This window comes from Salarias fasciatus, chromosome 23, assembly GCF_902148845.1.
Source record: "Salarias fasciatus chromosome 23, fSalaFa1.1, whole genome shotgun sequence".
Classification (NCBI taxonomy): Eukaryota; Metazoa; Chordata; class Actinopteri; order Blenniiformes; family Blenniidae; genus Salarias; species Salarias fasciatus.
The window spans coordinates 654,236-672,500 of NC_043766.1; the positions used below are offsets into that span (position 1 = coordinate 654,236).

At 47.4% G+C, this 18,265-nt stretch overlaps 1 protein-coding gene across 1 annotated transcript in view; it reads right to left on the reverse strand.

Moving 5' to 3' along the window:
* Nucleotides 1-1,656: 1,656 nt before the first annotated feature.
* The window catches only part of LOC115381967 (uncharacterized), a 23,814-nt gene continuing 7,205 nt past the window's right edge, over nt 1,657-18,265 (reverse strand). The window contains exons 7-13 of the mRNA XM_030083614.1: nt 18,116-18,181; nt 14,527-14,650; nt 12,516-12,615; nt 12,333-12,391; nt 9,997-10,061; nt 1,901-2,026; nt 1,657-1,696 (exon numbers count right to left, since the gene is read on the reverse strand). Coding sequence (XP_029939474.1) covers nt 1,657-1,696; nt 1,901-2,026; nt 9,997-10,061; nt 12,333-12,391; nt 12,516-12,615; nt 14,527-14,650; nt 18,116-18,181 — 580 coding nt within the window. The remainder of the gene's footprint in view (nt 1,697-1,900; nt 2,027-9,996; nt 10,062-12,332; nt 12,392-12,515; nt 12,616-14,526; nt 14,651-18,115; nt 18,182-18,265) is intronic.

Consider the following 18,265-nt stretch of genomic DNA (forward strand, 5'->3'; position numbering starts at 1 on the left):
CATTCACAAATAAATGATCTTTAAAAAGGTTTATAGCTCCGAGGTAAAAGCGCTTGCTCAGCTCCCTGGCGGATCAGAGCAGGGTGGACAGGTTGGCCGCCGCCGAGCCGCCCGTCAGGTTGTGGAGGTCCGGCGGCCGGCGCTGCTGGCCGGGGAGGTGCAGGTAGCGAGCCACGTCGGCGCAGGTCTGCAGGACGTCGTAGGTCACGGCGAACAGGAAGTAGGTGGGCAGCAGCCAGCTGAGGCTGAAGATGAAGTCCCCGACCGGCAGGGGGACGGCCAGGTGTCTGCGAGGAGACGGAACCTCGGGTTAGACAGCGTATTTCCAGGACGGGACGGGACGGGACGGGAAGGCTACTCACTGGAAGCGGTCCTCTCTGCACTCCCGCAGCATGATGAAGACAAACAGGCCCACCTCGGTGTTGAGGGAGAACGACACCACTTTGTCCAGCATGACGACGAAACCCTGGAGGAGACACACACACACACACACACAGTGCTTTGTGTGGTTTCCAATGTGTGTGGAAAACACTTTCGTGTGTGTTTTACCCTTGGGTCACACATCGACACGATGAACATGACGCAAAATCCAAGCAGCGACCCGAATCCTTTGGCCACGCTGAAAGACAAAGGCAACAGATCAAATGAATGAAGACGTAAGGTGGCGGACTCTGCGGTGTGTGTGTGTGTGTGTGTGTGTGTGTGTGTGTGTGTGTGTGTTGACCTGGCGGCAGGGCAGACGTGGCGTTTGCGCGGCAGGTTTCTCTCCCAGGCTTTGGCCAGCCACTGCAGCCTGCCGCTCCACACCGAGCTCATCAGCCCGTCCACTGAAGGGCCCAGAAATCAGGAGCTGAAACGGCGAGCGGGGATCCGGACCCCCCCCCCCCCGCTGTGTCGGCGGCGGTGGCGCACTCACCGGCGTGCTTCATGGCGGAGCCCATCACCAGGAAGGACACGGTGACGCTGATGGCGATGAACACCTGGATCAGCTGCGCCACCCAGGAGTACGCTTGGTACCGCTCCTGGATGATCTGGCAGGAGGGTCGGGGGGGTGGGGGATCAAACCCGCATCCCGACTCGGAAGGTGGGAAGCAGGAGCCGGGCGTCTTACCTCGGTCAGGGGAATGGTGGCGATCTCTCCTGCTCGCTCGGCCCTGCGGGGAAAACAAACTTCTGGAACAGGTGGAACGCTAGCTACCTCCAGCAGGGGGCAGTAGAGCTCCTTGAAGGGCAGCAGGGCTGCAGAGTCTCTGAGGACGCCAGCCATGTGGGTCACAGGAGCTGTTTTTCCCTGCCTTCACTCTTTCTTTCTTTTTTTCAAAGAGACGAACAATGAAGGATGAGAGGTAAAAGAATAACACAGAAATAAAAACTAATGCCGAGCTTTTCCATGCCGTCCTGTTGTTTCCCGGTGAGAGCTTCCTGCCCCGCCGCGCCGTGTTTGACCTCCGAGAGGAGCTTTTATTTCAGCCGCAGGAGGGGCCGGTCCGTCCGTCCGTCCGTCCGTCCGTCGCCCCCGGCGTCAGGATTCATGGCCGTCTCTCACGGCTTCGCTCTCGCCGTCTAACCTTGGGGACTCCGAGCATGACCGATGGCCAGTGCTCAATTCAGATTAGAAGTGGTTCTCGGGACGGGGTATTATTCCTGTACATTGATCTAAGAGATCCACACGGTGGATCCGCAGAGGAACAGAGGCCTGAAAGACCGGACGGAAGAGAGAAAATCGTTTTTCTACGAGGCTGAAGTTCTGGTTTCCCCCCTTCCTTAAATAAAACGGCTCTACTCGTAGATACCCCTCACTTTGGGCTTTATTTCCATTATTGATGAAATGCTGAGATTTTCCAGTAGTTGTACTTTAAAAAAATAACTGCTAACGGCTGTGTGAGTCGTGGAGACTTACTGTTCCAGGGAGATGTTGGAGTACAGCGGGGGGGACGACGAGGGGTCCGGGCCAGGCGCCCCCGTCGATGCCGGGCTTTTCTTCAGTCCTGACGTCTGGGGGACAATTTCAAGCACTGCCCAGCACCTGAAGAAGACACACACACACACACATACACACAACACACACAGACAATGTGTAAAGTTAAGCTAGTGAATGGACCAAACTTGAGAACCGCCCCTGTTTTAGAGTTTTCATGTGGTAAGAAAAGCCTCCGTACTGGCAGGAATTCATGAGAAGTTGGTCCACAGTGCGCCGCGGAAGACGCCCGGTGGAAGCTGGTGGAGTCATCAATCAAGACAACGAGGCGATCTTTAAAAACTGACGTGGTCTCTCTCGATGATGATTTCACTCTAAACACAACAGCTGGTTCAGACGGCGTCCTCACACCTGCTCCGCCACGCCGTCGCTGCGAGCGCTGATAATTTACTCCCTCTGACACCACGGGCTCCTGTTGTTCTAGTTTCCCAGTGCTATCCTTGACAAGAGCATCCATTTCCTTGTGTATGATGAGTCCTCTGTCTCTCAGGGCTGTGTCTCGGCTTGGATCTTTTTCTTTTATTGCTTGCTTAAACTTTGAATGTTTCGGAAACAATTCATCTGACAATCCATTTGGCGCCTCTGACATTCATGCCTTCTTGCAGCTCGCATTATAAATAGCAAACAGCCGCGCCTGCGTTGCTGCACGCTTTGAAAATAAAACATGAATTAGCGACATTAACACTGGTGTGTCCCAGTCAATGGATGCCTCCTGCTGTAAAAGGCGCAACAACAAGCTCACGCTGCTCGGTCCCACGTGCGAATGAGGCGATTCTTTAGCCTCGTGGTGTCATTCGCATGCCATTCAGTCAAGGTAAACACACTGGGCAGATGTGGGAATCACCCTCTGGAGGCTCACTCCTGTAGATTTATCAGTATCCTGCTGCCTTCGCGTTTAACGGAGCGGAGGTGAAACTTTTGGAACATCGGGAGAACACGAGGAGAACACGGAGAGAACATAGACAGAACACAGAGAGAAGAACCGACTCCAAAATCCAAACTGGATGAGGAGTGGGCGGGGCTGGTTTACGAGACAAAGTTGGTTTAAAAAGCTTGAGAAACACTGCGGAAGAGGACTGGAGTTGATATATATACTTGGTATACATCAAGCATTGTGAGATTGACTCTCTTTCAAGTCATAATGACTAAGCAGGTGTCAAACTGGACAACTGTCCGCTCTCTACGAACCTCGGACCTTTAAAGTTTCTTTGGGTCGAGAATGCCTCCTGGAAAATTCCAGTCCAGAATCATTTGTGGAGTTGAAAAACATTAGGGAGGATTCTGAAAGGCCAGAATTCCCATCGCCAGTCACGCTTCAACCAAACCAAGACTTACTGGTTCCTGAACCATCAAAAAGCAGTTTGTTTTGTTTGCTGTTTGTATTTGTAATGAAATCACACACCTGCACAGAGAGCAATACACTGAAACATTAACAATGGAGAACTCAGACATTCTTATAGGCAGAACATCAAGTCGGACTGTTTTAGACTGTCAACTCTAAAACTACCAAGTCCAGGAGAATCTGGATTGGGACCAGGTCCAGGAGAAGGAGTGGGAGTCATGACACTCCGGAGGAACACATTGATGTTTTTTAGCTTCATGCTAACTTGTATGGGAAAACCTATTGACATGCTAACAGTTAGCAAATGAATACGAAATGAATGAATACAAAACACTAATTATTTCAATACTAACAGGCAGATATTTCCCTCACTCGGAAAAAAGACAAACAATAATGAAAAACTCTGACATTAGCCTATCAAACACAAACAGGAAGTAGGCACAGAAGCCTAAGAGGGCTTTCTACTATTCCAAATTCCAATACCAATAGTTTCAATTTAACTGCAAATGAATATCTTCTGTAAATATTGGTTCTTGGCCTCCTTGACTACCGATTATCGGTATCAGCGTTGGCCCACTGCTACCAGTCGCAGTGCAGGACGAAGCGGCTCTCAGATTGTCGAGGATTTCGGAGTTTGCTGTGAATCCGATTCATAATCCTTCACGACGCAGCAGACACCAGAAAGGCAGACGCAGAGGACAAAAACCCTCAAGTTCTTTACAGAAGCTGAAGTCCATAAGGCCAGGCTGCAGAGAGACTGAAAAGGAAAGACAGCAAGACAAGCAGCAAGTTTTCTGCCTCTTTCTGCAGCAGCGGCTCTCGGTCTGAATGGGCAGTGCAGAGCGGAGCTCTGAGAGATTTATCCATTCATTTGTTGTGGTTCTGCTCGAATGCACTCAACAGCACACCATTTCTATTTTATTCTACTAGTCTTTCACTCCGTCGGGTGGCACAACAGAATTATGCCCCCAACGATAATTATCAATCAAAATTATGGTCTGAAAAATGGAGGCTGAGGAAATTGCTTACCAGGATGTCAAGCGGGAACAGGACCCCAAAAAGAAGTAGTGCGAGCCGAGGGAGAGAGGTGAGGGAGACCAGAGTGGAGGATTTGCATCTCTGCACCGGAAAGCAATGCGGTTCGTCGTTGCCAATGCAAAGACAGTCTGGCCTTTTCACTTGTAAATGTTGAGTAAATGAGGCCTTAGATGCCGTTGTTGTTGAAAACTGTAAACTTGTCCCAGGGAAGCGCTCAACCGGGACCATTTCAACAGGCTGGGGAAGCCAGAAAAAGCTCCTCTCGGACCAGGAGGGAGAAGTCTGAAGGACTGTTTATAGCAACTGTCAGGAGAAGCAATAAAAGCCCAAAGGAGCAGATTGATGTGGTGGAAGGACTGAGAGTGCCACTGCTCGCTGGAACTGCAGCTTTGGCACTGCGGCTGGTCGCCAGCGCGGATAAAATCTTCCTAGGATTCAAAGAGACTGTAAAAGTTCCTTCCTGGCGAACTAAGTGCTTGGATATTCTTTAATAAACCAATTTCTTCAGTATTTTAAGGATGCAGGGCATCTCTGTAGGTGCAGCTGTGGCTGATTCCCAACAAATCATCAAGTGATCAATGAGGTTCCCGGCTGAATTAAAGACATAAAAGATGAACTAAATCTGCATTTTGAGCTGATCAGCTCCTTCTGCAGGAGTGAATGGAGGTGAAATTCAAGAGACGCCGTCATTCAACCATGTTTCAGGATCGGCCAAAACGGAGACGGAGTGAGTTCCAGTTGATACGTCTTGAGGGAATCATAGCTCTTGGGCAAACTGTGGATATTCAAGTGAAGAGTATAAAAAACACTGAAGTCACCCCAGCATGCAACAGATGGCTGAAATGGCTTTTAGTGAAATATTTACAGGACAGTTTGTGTCAGTATAATTCATGTCAGGATTACAGAAAGTCTCATAAATTCCATCAATGTCCATGCTGGGCTTGAGGGGACTGAATGCTGAGTGCTGGAGTCGGGCAGCAGCCGCCTCTGAATTTGAGGGGAATGAGACACTTGAGGACATTGAACAGATGACGTTCTGCACCTGTAGAGCGCCACACTTTAGTGTTATTGATACATTTTAACCAGTCTCTGGTGAAGTCAGTCCATCTCAAAATAAAATAAACTATTCAGATCCTTGACGTACAGCGTACGTCCAAGTATAATGTAAAGTAATAATGCACCCGTAGAAACCGCTCCACTGTCTGCAGCTGTTTACATCCGGATTCTGAAGTTGTTTATTTGCTTCAATGCAAGATCATTTTTGAACGGGCTGCGGAGGATTTCCCCACCGATAGATCCAAGATTTATTATTTAACCACCCTCCTAGACTCACGTGTGCTAGCCTGGTCTGGAGCCATCACTGAAAGTGCTGAATTTGATAATAATTCCTTTACCCGTTTCTCATCTGAGTTCAGGAGGGCCTTCAATCACACTGAGGAAGAGGGGGATTTCTCCCGACGGATGCTTACGATGAGACCTCGAGGACGTTCCATCGCCAACTACTCGGGTGGCTTCAGGGTGGTGGAAGCCGCGAGCGGGTGGAATGAAGTAGCGCTGCGTGGAGTGTTTTTGTTTGGGCTCAGTTGGAAGCTCCAGGTTGAATTGGCACACCGAGATGACATAAACGCTCGACGATTTAATATCGCAGGTGATTCGGCTGGATAACTACACCAGGGAGGTCTGTCCAGGTGAAACGGCCTTAGCCAGTCCCAGAGTTCCCATGCCCACAGTGGAGGAGGACCTAGACACCAAGCTCATCGAGTCTGAACATCAACGACGGGTGAGTAGTGGACTATGCTTCTACTGCAGGGAGCCCTGCCATGTCCGTAACAGGTGCCTCAACCGGCCAAAGGACTTGGCCCGCTTGGCGGGCCTTGAGAGCCAAAACCCCCTTAAAATTTTGATGCCAGTCACTCTGTCATGTGGGTCAGCGGAGGTGCAGTCTGAGGCTCTGGTGGACTAGGAGAACTTCATCTTGGAGGAGTTGGCGCAGAGGCTGGGGGTCCTCTTCAACATGTCTGCTCCAGCCAGACGTATCCTCGGTGCTTCTGGAACCGAAGTTGCCGTCGTTCAGTTTCGTGCAGTCCCAGTAACTCGACTTTCCTCCAGCAACCATAGAGAAGCGATAAGTTTCCTTATATTACCTCAGTTCATTGATGAGGTGATCCTTGGTACCTCTGGCTGCGGCTCCAAGACCCTCTCATCTCCTGGACCGGGGGAAGGTGGATCTCTTGGAGCACCTGCTGCCTGGCCAACTGCCTCCGGTCAGCGGCCTGTTCTCCATCTCTGCCCATTCTTCGGCCCACCGAGGAGGCCCCTGACCTCTCCCTTCTGCCAGTGCATCGATTACAGGCATCTCAACAACATCACTGTTAAGGATAAATACTCGTTGCCCTTATGGATTCTGCTTTCGAGTTGCTGCAGAGAGCCACCATCTTCACCAAGCTGGATTTGCGTAATGCGCACCACCTGGTTCGCATCCGAGAGCGAGACAAGTGGCTGACGGGGTTCAAGAAATCAGTAGGGCATTTTGAGTACTTGGTCATGCCCTTCGGCCTCACCAACATGGCAGTTCCATCCAAGGTCCGTGATGAGGTGTCTGGCTACTCTCCTCTAAACTCAACTAAATGTTGTTCCACCTTCAATGTGGATTTTGGTGGCCCAGCATGTGGAAGGACATTAAGGATTAACACAACACATCGGTGTTGAGGGACACAGGTCACTCCCCGTTTGAGGTGGCCCTGGGGTACAATTCGCCTCTGCTGCCCCTGTTGGAGAGGGAGACTGCTGTCTCTTCGTTGGGACAGCACATCCGCCGATGCCAACGGGTCTGGCACGTCACCAGGGCCACCCTTCGCCGTTCCTCGGAGGAGAATGCCAGATGGGCGGATCGGAGGCATGCTCAAGCCCCTGACCATCAGGAGGGACAACAGGTCATGCTGGTGACTCACAATATCCCCATTAAATCTGACATCAGGAAGCTGATGCCTTGGATCATTGATTCATTCTCCATCTCCCAGGTCATCAACAAGTCTGCGGTCAGACTGTCCCTGCCCCCATCACTGCAGATTCATCCCAGGTTTCACGTGTCCCAGATGAAGCCCCACCACTCCAGTAAACTCTGTCCCTCTCCTGCTAACCCTCCTCTACCTGGGTGGATTGATGAGGACTCACCTCCACTGTGCGCCGTATCCTGGATGCCGGGTGTCGGGGGTATTGGGGGTATCGGGTATTGGGGTAAGGGCTTTCATTACCTGTTCGATTGGGAGGGCTACAGACCTGAGGAACGGCAGTGGGTTTGGGTTCCACGTTCCCGCATCCTGGACGAGGAGATGGTGGCTCAGTTCCATCGGGACCATCCTGAGAAGCCTGGTGGTCCGCCAGGGGGCGTCCCTTGAGGGGTACTGTCAGGATTCTGTTCAGGCAGGCAGCGGGCAGTCTCAGTCTCCCTGGGTCCTGCTGATTGCTGATTAAATTAACCTGGGGACTGAACCGTCTGCCTATAATAATCTCTCTCTGCCACCTGTTGCTTGCCGGATCCTTCTTCAAGCACCTTTGCTGCTGCTCACTAACAACTAACAACTAATGATTCTCCTGCTCTGCCAAGCTCTGAAAGGGATTTTTTTCATGCCTCACCTTGCCGTGTTTCTCCAAGACCTCCTACAGCCGGCTCACTCCACCTGCAGTCCATGTTCAAGCCTCTGATCCCCAGACGGTCTCCAGCACGTAAGCTACCCCACCCACTAACGACTGTAGCTCGTTTCCGAGCTGGCCTGCATGCTGCAGCTTCCCTCTTCACCTGTGGGCTCAGAAGACATACTTTTGCACTGTAGACCAGGTTCAGTACGCTCAGACGATGTGCACAGGTGACTCAGGAGACCTCGGTGTCAGCCATGAGGTGATTTCATCCAGTGACGCATTTGAGTTTGATTATAAGAGACGACGACGAAGGAAAGCTTCAAAATTTCTGTTGTGAATGAGAAGTGCTGACAAGGAATTGCTTTAATCAAGCACAGTCCACACACACCTACTGTATTCTCAGCACCCATCACAGTGGTTGCGACGGTGGCACGACCACACTCGTCCTCCTCCTCCTCCTCTAGTCAACAATACAGTGGACCAGTGTGCTGCAGAGGAAGTAACCTCAGCAAACGGCGGGAAAGCACCCATCTGTCTTTGTGACAATATACTCCGCACCCTGCAGCCACACAAGAATAAGGTTAGTTAAACACATAAAGCGCTGTTAGGAGGGCAAACCCAAGTGAACTCCAACACAGACTTAAGTGCCTGGGTGCTGCATTTCTCTAAAAGTGCATTTTGAAAACATAAAACCAAACATAGCCTGTGGTTTGTGCAGTGCATCCATGTCAGCCGAAGGGCTCGGTGAGTTATATGAGTGTGAGGTGGGAGAAAGCAAATTCATTTCAAATAAGTGTGAAATGTTCAATAAAAGAAGCTCCTCTGTGAAAAACAAAACAAAAAAGCCCCCAGCCATTGGAGAGCAGTACTTTGCCAGGTAATGCCAGTTTTACGTTCTGGAGGGTAGGATGGCTACAAAACAAAAAACAAACGAAAAAAAAAAAAAACACTACATGGCGCTTATTATTCTCTGAGCAATTTCCAAGAAAAGATATGTGCTTTAAGCTGTTTTGCCAGAAGCCAATCATTAAAGTACACGAAAGGTCAAGCGCAACCAAATGTTTAGTGCAGCTTTGTTTTAATTTATTTAATTAGTGTGCAGACATTTTCTCATGCAGCAAATGCCACGGAGCTTTGACATGTGTCTTCATGTCGGATTTTACACAAATCCAACGCCAGAGGTAAATCTGGAACGGCTGAGTCCCAAAACTAAGGTAGGTAGGTTCTTAAGAGATATTGTTTATTTCCTGTTCGTCCAGAGTTCGTACGAGTACGTTGAACTGGTCCGTGCTTTCCCCATGCATTTCAACTCCTCTGTGGGCGTTTGCTCCCGCCATATGGCATCCCTCTGCTCTGCGCCACCGTCTCTGCTGCTGCTTTTAGGCGTTGCTCTTTACAAACTAAGGTCTCAGAGGATCTCGCCTCTTTGATGGCTTCGGTCCCCCATATGCTCCTGTCACCTGATCTCTGGACCATAATGCTAATGGGCGGACCTGGTCTGCGATTCCGACGTGGCCACAGCTTATTTCTGATGGAATTAGCCAGCGAAAGCTTTCATTGAACAATAACCTAAGTGAGAAATAATCCCAAGCAAATGAAACAATTGAGACCCCCTGCTGGGTTCTGAGGATTATATTTAGCAGTGACTGTGTCTGAAAGGAAGCAGGCTCTAATTTCTCCTGCCTCCATAATCACCTCCCTCCTGCCTTTGGAGAAACCGTGGCCGCGGTTCACAGAAATAGTCTTGAGTCCTGTTGTGCTCTCCCCAGGAAGATAATACAGCAGATGGTCTCCCATTGGGAAAAATCCTTGCAAGAGCCCACGGGCTGATTCATAAAAGCTAATAATGAGTATTATGTACCAAGCATTGCTTTTATTTGTGTCACCTGTGTTGTTTGGCCTGTAATTATTCAGTCGTGTTATATTTGGGTCTCATTTCTTTAAGAACGCTTCTGCATCATGCATTTTCGGAAAGGTCAGAAGGAAGTAGGCTACTCACCAGAGGACGTTGAGCAGAGTGCACGTGGCCAGACCTCCAAGAACAGCTCTCCGAAACCACAGGATCTGGACGAGAGGACAGCACCAGGTAAGGAATAGTCTCACGCTGCATTTCCACTAATGGTATCGACTCTACTCCATTGAGAGTCGGACGGTTCCTCCCCGGACAAGCGAGATGACCAGCAGCGCTCTGAAAAAAAAAAGCATCTTTCCGTAAAGATAAAAGTAGATTTTACAAAGCTTGAAGAGAACGAAGAGATGCAGGCTAAAACAGCTCCAAAAGCTCTGGAAACTACTTGGTTTAATCCATCCTTGGTGCCATATACTGTCAAACACGGGTAAATTCACATAGTACCAGCAGATAAGACAGGAATCACTTCATTTCCATGCTGAGGACTCTGAAGGAAGCTGATGTGCTACAGACTGAATTTTCAATTTTAAACAGAGCGAGTTGCTACTTTTAAGCTAATTATATTTGTCTGCAAATATGCCTCTGAGCATTAAAAAACTTCTGTTTGTTTTCCAAAGTAATATTCATTTATTACTTATTTTTGTTTCAGATGAGTGTGTTCATAATGCTGGAACAATGCTGTCCCTCTTCTGTTGTAAATCAATCAATGAATCATTCAGTCTGTCTGCATTGATGTACTTTTCACAAAATTAGGATGATTCCTTTTCCAGTGTTTTAATTGTATTTCTTAAGGTTAAGAAGTATTGATGTAACAACAACAACAACAACAGCGAAGGATGATAAATTAACACATTTCTTTTAACAAAGGAAAAGGATGACGGCGCTCATTCAAATGTTTGCAATTTACACAATTTGAGCTGGATAATGAGCGTGTGTGTGAGTCAGGTGCTGTGAATGAATGGTTATGTCATGAGTGTGGATGTGGTGCAGGTGAAGGTATACAAGGGGGTAGTTGGTGTAGGAGTAGGTGAAGGTATATGAGTGAGTAGTTGGGTGTAGGTGAAGGTATATGATAGAGTAGTTGGGTGTAGGTGAAGGTATATGAGAGAGTAGTTGGGTGTAGGTGAAGGTATATGAGAGAGTAGTTGGGTGTAGGTGAAGGTATATGAGTGAGTAGTTGGGTGTAGGTGAAGGTATATGAGAGAGTAGTTGGGTGTAGGTGCAGGTATATGAGAGAGTAGTTGGGTGTAGGTGAAGGTATATGAGAGAGTAGTTGGGTGTAGGTGAAGGTATATGAGTGAGTAGTTGGGTGTAGGTGAAGGCATATGAGTGGGTAGTGTAGGTGTAGGTGAAGGTATATTAATGGGTAGTTGGTGTAGGTGAAGGTATGAGTGGGTAGTTGGTGCAGGCGTAGGTATATGAGTGAGTAGTTGGGCGTAGGTGAAGGTGAAGGTATATTAAGGGGTGTAGGTGAAGGTATATTAAGGGGTAGTTGGTGTAGATGAAGTTATATGACTGAGTAGTTGGCTGTAGGTGTAGGCATACTAAGGGGTAGTTGGTGTAGGTGAAGGTATATTAAGGGGTAGTTGGTGTTGGTGAAGGTATATTAAGAGGTAGTTGGTGTGGGTGTAGGTGAAGGTATGAGTGGGTAGTTGGTGTAGGTGAAGGTATATGAGTGAGTAGTTGGGTGTAGGTGTAGGTGAAGGTATATTAAGGGGTAGTTGGTGTTGGTGAAGGTATATTAAGAGGTAGTTGGTGTGGGTGTAGGTGAAGGTATGAGTGGGTAGTTGGTGTAGGTGAAGGTATATTAAGGGGTAGTTGGTGTTGGTGAAGGTATATTAAGGGGTAGTTGGTGTTGGTGAAGGTATATTAAGAGGTAGTTGGTGTGGGTGTAGGTGAAGGTATGAGTGGGTAGTTGGTGTAGGTGAAGGTATATGAGTGAGTAGTTGGGTGTAGGTGTAGGTGTAGGTGAAGGTATATTAAGGGGTGTAGGTGAAGGTATATTAAGGGGTAGTTGGTGTAGGCGAAGGTATATTAAGGGGTAGTTGGTTTAGGTGAAGGTATATTAAGGGGTAGTTGGTGTAGGCGAAGGTATATTAAGGGGTAGTTGGTGTAGGCGAAGGTATATTAAGGGGTAGTTGGTTTAGGTGAAGGTATATTAAGGGGTAGTTGGTGTTGGTGAAGGTATATGAGTGAGTAGTTGGGTGTAGGTGTAGGTGAAGGTATATTAAGGGGTAGTTGGTGTAGGTGAAGGTATATTAAGGGGGTACTTCGTGTTTGTGTGGAAACCCCACTGAGGCTGTTACTGGTCCGTGGTGGGTTGTGTGTCGTGTGTGTTAGGAGTGTGTGAAGCGGGCTGAACCGCTCTTGCTGATTCGAGGCAGGATAAGTCGAAGCGCGGCAGCGGGTGCAGAGCTGGACTTCACCTGTGTCTTGTTGTGTGAGATCTGTGAGTAGAGCAGAGGCATCACGTTCACGATTCCTCCTGCCGAGACAGAAACAGGCCGGCGGCTCACACTCTGCTCTGAGATAAACCTCGCAGGAGGGGGAGGACGCCGGCGGTGACGGAAGACAGACGGCGAGCTGGAGCCAGCAAAGCGGATTCTCACCCAGAGCCACGGTGCCCATTAGGAACGGTTTCCCCATCTGACGGAAGTCACTGCTGCTCTGAAGGCCGACCTCCGACCCCACTGCAAAAGTCACAGCCACCTGAGCCCCCCCCCCCCCCCCCCCCCCCCCCCACACACACACACACACACACACACACACACACATTGTCGGTGTTACAGGCAAACATACTGATTTTTAATGTTTAATTTGTAAATCGAGCACTGCACCCACAGGACCGTTTTCAATGATCATTTGCCACCGTGGGCACGCTAGCAATTGTTAGCACGCTAGCATCCATTCGAGACTGGTCTGCAGCCAGCAGATATTGAAATATAGGGCAAAAATTTGAACTGGACACGGCAAGGAAACAGCTGACGCTGGAGGCACAGAGAGACATAGCTCACCGGGTTAGCTAGCGACGGTTATGCATCATCGGGTAAGGCTAGCCGGAGGAAGCTCATCACTGCTAGCATCATGTGACTGATACTGTATGGCTAGTTTATCACAGTTCCACAGATTTTCCATAGTTAATGGTGATTAATAACATTTTTTTTATTGCATGTTTAAACTTGTCCCAGGTTTTGTAGAGAGTTGTGAAGGTTGTGAGAGGACAATTTCTTGAAAAAGAAATTATGCGAGGGTTTTCTTTTTCCAAGTGCTCCATGGGATCTCTTTACCAGAGTCACTTCAGCTTTTATAAAGTAATGCAGAGGCCTTAAACGCACTTCTTTCATGTTTTTGTTTCGATGCTTAGAGTAAGAAAGTTGCTGCAAATGGCTTTTGCTGCATTTACAAGGATTTATGAACATTCACAACACATAATCAGGGTTTCTTTGACTGCCTTCCTTCACAGGAGCATAATCCTAAATAAAGCTGTCCATAATTTATTCTGATTTGGAAACAAACGGCCTTAGGGAGACGTTTCCCCTGCTGCAAAAAAAAAAAAAAAATCACTTTCTCTTTGCTTCTCGGTATTTTTAAGTCGAATTTATGAAAAGTCAATGTGAAACCTTGGCTGTAAACAAGTTGTGAAGCTGAGTGATGTTGGAGCAGGACTCGGAGACCGCCTTGTTGGAGGTCTTTCCAGGGGAAAAGGGCGGTTGGGGATTTGTAGGCAGTCCCCCCGGGTGGGAGGCATGGCTGATTGAGATGGAGTCTGTTGATACAAAGGTGGATGTGATCCACCCAGAAGCTTCCAGACACTCTGTGAGTCAACTGCTTATATCAGCTTGGTGGGTCAAAACTGGCCCACCATAGGGTCCAACTGGAAAACCCAATCTGGTAAGATTCTGAAATGGTTCTCTCTTCACGGTTGGGCCTCTTTGGGGCTCATTTGTGGAATCTCTTGTCTTCTCAAAGGGGTCGGGTTGTTAAGAAGTCAGGTTGGCACACGGCTGACAGAACTATCTGACAATGTCTAGAATTCATAATATAGCTAGAATCAATCAGCTAAGTTAAGAGAAATGACAGTCCATTGGCTGGCATCGAGTCTGCAGTGTGTTTTCCAGCAGTGTGCTTTGAAGCACTGTAATCTTGTGGGATGTGATGGTTAAATGAACTCTGGCCCGGACCTTAAGACGCTCTCCAACGGCTCCCACTGAGCTGCCGACAAGCCGAGATGTTGGCGAGCCCTGACCCGGAAAAAGTCCAAAACCACCACACACTCAGCAGGGCCTCGATAAGTACTGCAATTTCTACATGAGGTGACAAGTGTGCGGCGCCACTTCCACCCATTTCCCCGGCACGACCTGGCATGCATGCACCAGCAGTCATGCCCACATTGCATTTCCAGGGAAAATAACCGGAGAAACACACACTCTCAGAGAAGAGTGTAAACTCAAGGTTGGCTGTGGCCTATAAGAGTTTCACTCTTTAAAGTGGTACTTTTGGCTCACTGGCTATTTCCAAACACACCGTGGTCAGAATGTGATGTTCCTGAATTTCCTCCCGACATGCTTTCTGCTAAAGACGTAAATTGCGATTACACTGAAGTGAGAAAACGAGCATTACCGTGACAATGAGCAGGATCCCTTTCAGGAAGGTGAGCAGTGAAGTGATTGGCTGAATGACGGTCTGGGCCAGTAATATGGCCAGCGTGAGAGTCCAGGTGAAGGCTGGGATCACGTAGACGTGGCTGTGGGGGACACACGAGTCGGGTTTACAGCCGGTTCTTTTCTGCACTGCGAAGAACGGATTGGAGAAAACATGCACAGAACCAGACTTTATCCGAAGGCCTGTCCTCCCATCATGCACCCCGACGAGCTCATTATGAGTCCTCAGTTCCGTCTGCAGAGACGAGGCTGAGAAGCGCTTATCGTGGTGAAACACATGAGATGGAACCGATACGCGGGGATCAAAGACATCGGTTTAATCCTCTAAAGTGGGAAATTAGGATTCTGAAATCTGACACAAAAAACACCAAATTCTGCTGAATGTGACTGAGTGGATCCCGGCAATCTCATCAATCCACAGGGGTTTACGTCGGACAGGACTGAGTGGACGGGTTTTGTACTGAGGCCAACGGTACCTCATTGATTGGGCCTCTTAGAGGAGGAAGGGGGAGGAGGAGGAGGAGGTTTATCCAGAGGAGGCCGTCGGAGAATGTTTCACTCCAGTAATCCTGCCTCCTTTCCACCCGCACGATGCATCGCGGGATCTCCCCGAGAGACGATAATAAAGTGCCGATGGAGTGGCCCGACCAGCGTGAATAATATTACTGGGGTGAGGTGTTTACCGGGGCGTGACAAAATAAATTAGCCCTCTTAACTGATAAAGGTAATTATTGGCTGTGTGGGTGTTTGTGCAGGAGGTTGGGAGGGGATCACCTGACGAGTTCTTCAGGCCTCTCACAGTTTTAACGCCACCTATATCCTGACTTCCCCGCATTGGGAAACGCTGGGAAGTGGCACGTCTGCAGAACCCCTGCGCGTTTGTTTGCTTCAATCAGTGCTGTAAGTTTCTGCAATCCTCTTGCCGTCCCTCGTCCGTTGGCCGGCGATCATCTCGCAGGCTTGCGTCACTTTCTTTCTTCAGAAAGAAACCCTCAATATTTCTGCAAATTAATTTTTTTTTTTATTGTGAAATCGCACGGCCCAAAGAAATAACGACCTAGAACGGACATTCCCCTTTAAACTTTTCACATCTCACAAGTCCGAGTGGGACTGATAGAGGACCTGACTGACGTAAGACACAGACTGAAGGCTTTTTTATAATCACCTTCAACTTTGATATTTCATTATTTGGAAGAAGAAGAAAAAAAAAACCCCCGACATAAAATAGCGTGACATTTGATTTTTCAGAGCATATTATTCATTCCTTCAGAGCTGAAAAAAAAGTGTCCTATCTGAATGACTCACACCTGCGAGAGCTGCTCTGACCCTCGACAGATTAATGTGGGAGGAAACGAAGCCAATCCAGAGAAAGAATATACTACCATGAAATCCCGTTTGCGCGAAGAAGCCAAAACGCCATCGATTAAAGGCGCGGCAAACCAATGAGAGCTTCCATTTAAACCACAGCATGCATTATGAAAAAAAGTCCCGCTAGCTTCACGCTAACTTGTATGGGAAAACCTACTGACATGCTAACAGTTAGCACAATCGTCGCAGACCTTGCTGGAACAAATTAAACTGAGCAGCATTTCACTTATTGCATACAAAACCCAAACGCTAATTATTTCAATACTCGCAGGCGGATATTTCCTTCACTCAGAAAAAAAACGAATAATGAAAAACTCTGATAGGCTATACAACAAAAGCAGGAAGTAGCTACTGTTCCAAATTTCCACACCAGCAATGAATATCGGCGGTAAATATCGATTATCAGATTATTGGTATCGGCCCTGGAAAAAAAAAAATCCCATATTGGTCTATCTCTGATATTAACTTTAGCAATGATTAATTGTTAGGAGTTAATATACTTAATCCAAACTCCAAATCAATATTTTATCTTATGAGACCGATATCAAAGAAGTGCCTACCATTTTCCCATTAAACAAGTGGTCAGTCGGATTCCATTTTTACAATTAATGAGTATCTTTGATGATCTTGACTGCCTCATCAGCTGCCAAACTGACCAATAAGTTGATTCCCAACCGGTGTTGTTTTCATTATCGACGACGACGACGAAAACATTTCGTCAACGCCCCTTTTCTCCGTGACTAAAACGAGACGCGACGAGCTAAAAATAACTCTTTAAAGACGGAAATGTGACGAGACGAATCTGTTGCTTTCGTCAGCGAGACGAGACGACACGAAAATGTCAGTATTTTGACTTTCGAAATAAATGAACTCGCGAGCTGCTTCCTGTTTGAGCACGCCTGCCCGCACGCAAGAGCGTGGCGGCAACTTTCGCCGGGGCTTGGCGGGAGGAAAAGACGCAGTGATTTATGGATGTACTGTAATCAGAATCCAGCAGAAAATGAAACGGAATGCCTCGTAGTGGGAGACGGAGGATCTAATCCAGCTGTTTGACTGTTTGTTCTTACTGTGAAACCGCAATAGGAGCCCACCACTGATTAGTGAAGGTCTTTTTTTCCCCAAGTACCTAATAAATCTTTACTTTTTCTTTTTCTTTTCTTCTTTTAAAATAATTCAGGTGTTGTTGAAGGAATGTATTTTCACTTTGGTTTAAAATTTGTATAAAGAAAATGAAACTCAAGTTCTGTTTGTCATTACAGTTTTGAAGACTTCCAAGTGTTTCACACCATCCAGTACCCAAGGAATTGATTTTGTTTATTTCAGTTGTTTTAATGGTCGTATTTTCCTAATAACCATCTTAATATTGGTTTTATCGCTCCTCCAAAAGTAATAGCAGGCAGTTACTCCGACCAGTTCAAATCAGTAACATAGAAACTTAACAGACCAGTTTTAATAAAAGATCTCGGCCTTTATATCAGTACGGACATGATAAAAATAGCCTGAAAGTATCAGCAAAACTCCTATTAGTCCTCTCATTCTGTATGGTAGCGCTCATATAAGCACTGCATTAAGGTAGGAATCAAGGAATCATTGTGTTCTGTTGGTTTTGTGCCATTTAAGTATATTTTATTATGTTTGTTTGGTTTACAATTTCCTTTGTCTGTCTTTTTCCTCATGTACTATTGTTTAAGCCTTTTTTTGGTGACTAAAACTGGACTAAGACCCACTTGGTTTTCTTCGACTAAAACTAGGTGTTGAAATGACTAAAATGTGACTAAAACTAATGGAGCATTTCGTCCAAAAGGCTAAGACTAAAACTAAATCAAAATAGGCTGCCAAAGACAACACTGTTCCCACACTGCGTTGTGAATGAAATGATAGATGAAATACGTCAAAAAGTAAAGAAAATACTAGGGATTCTCCAAAATATGAGAGCATTTTAGGGTGGCCATGTGTCCCACAGGTTGTGAAATGAAATGACATACACAAGTATGAACAACAGCACCCACTGGTGGCCCAACATGCTACTGACATTGTTTTCAGCATTTCTGCTGTTTCCTTGTCAACAGGCATCACTTTCAAAATGCAAAACAAACAAAAAAAAACATGCTTTTCAATTGAAACGTTGCATAAACAGGAGCTCGGTGCTCAGTTCAGAAACATATAGGACATATACTCACCTGATGTTCAGGAGCGCAGCGTAGGCCTCGCTGCCAGCCAGCACGTAACTGATTCCTATTGAAATGCTGCAAAAAGAACAAAAAGAAGCCAGGACTGGACGTCACCACACACTCACGTGACTCGTGGGCTTAAAACCTCCGAGGCCTCGA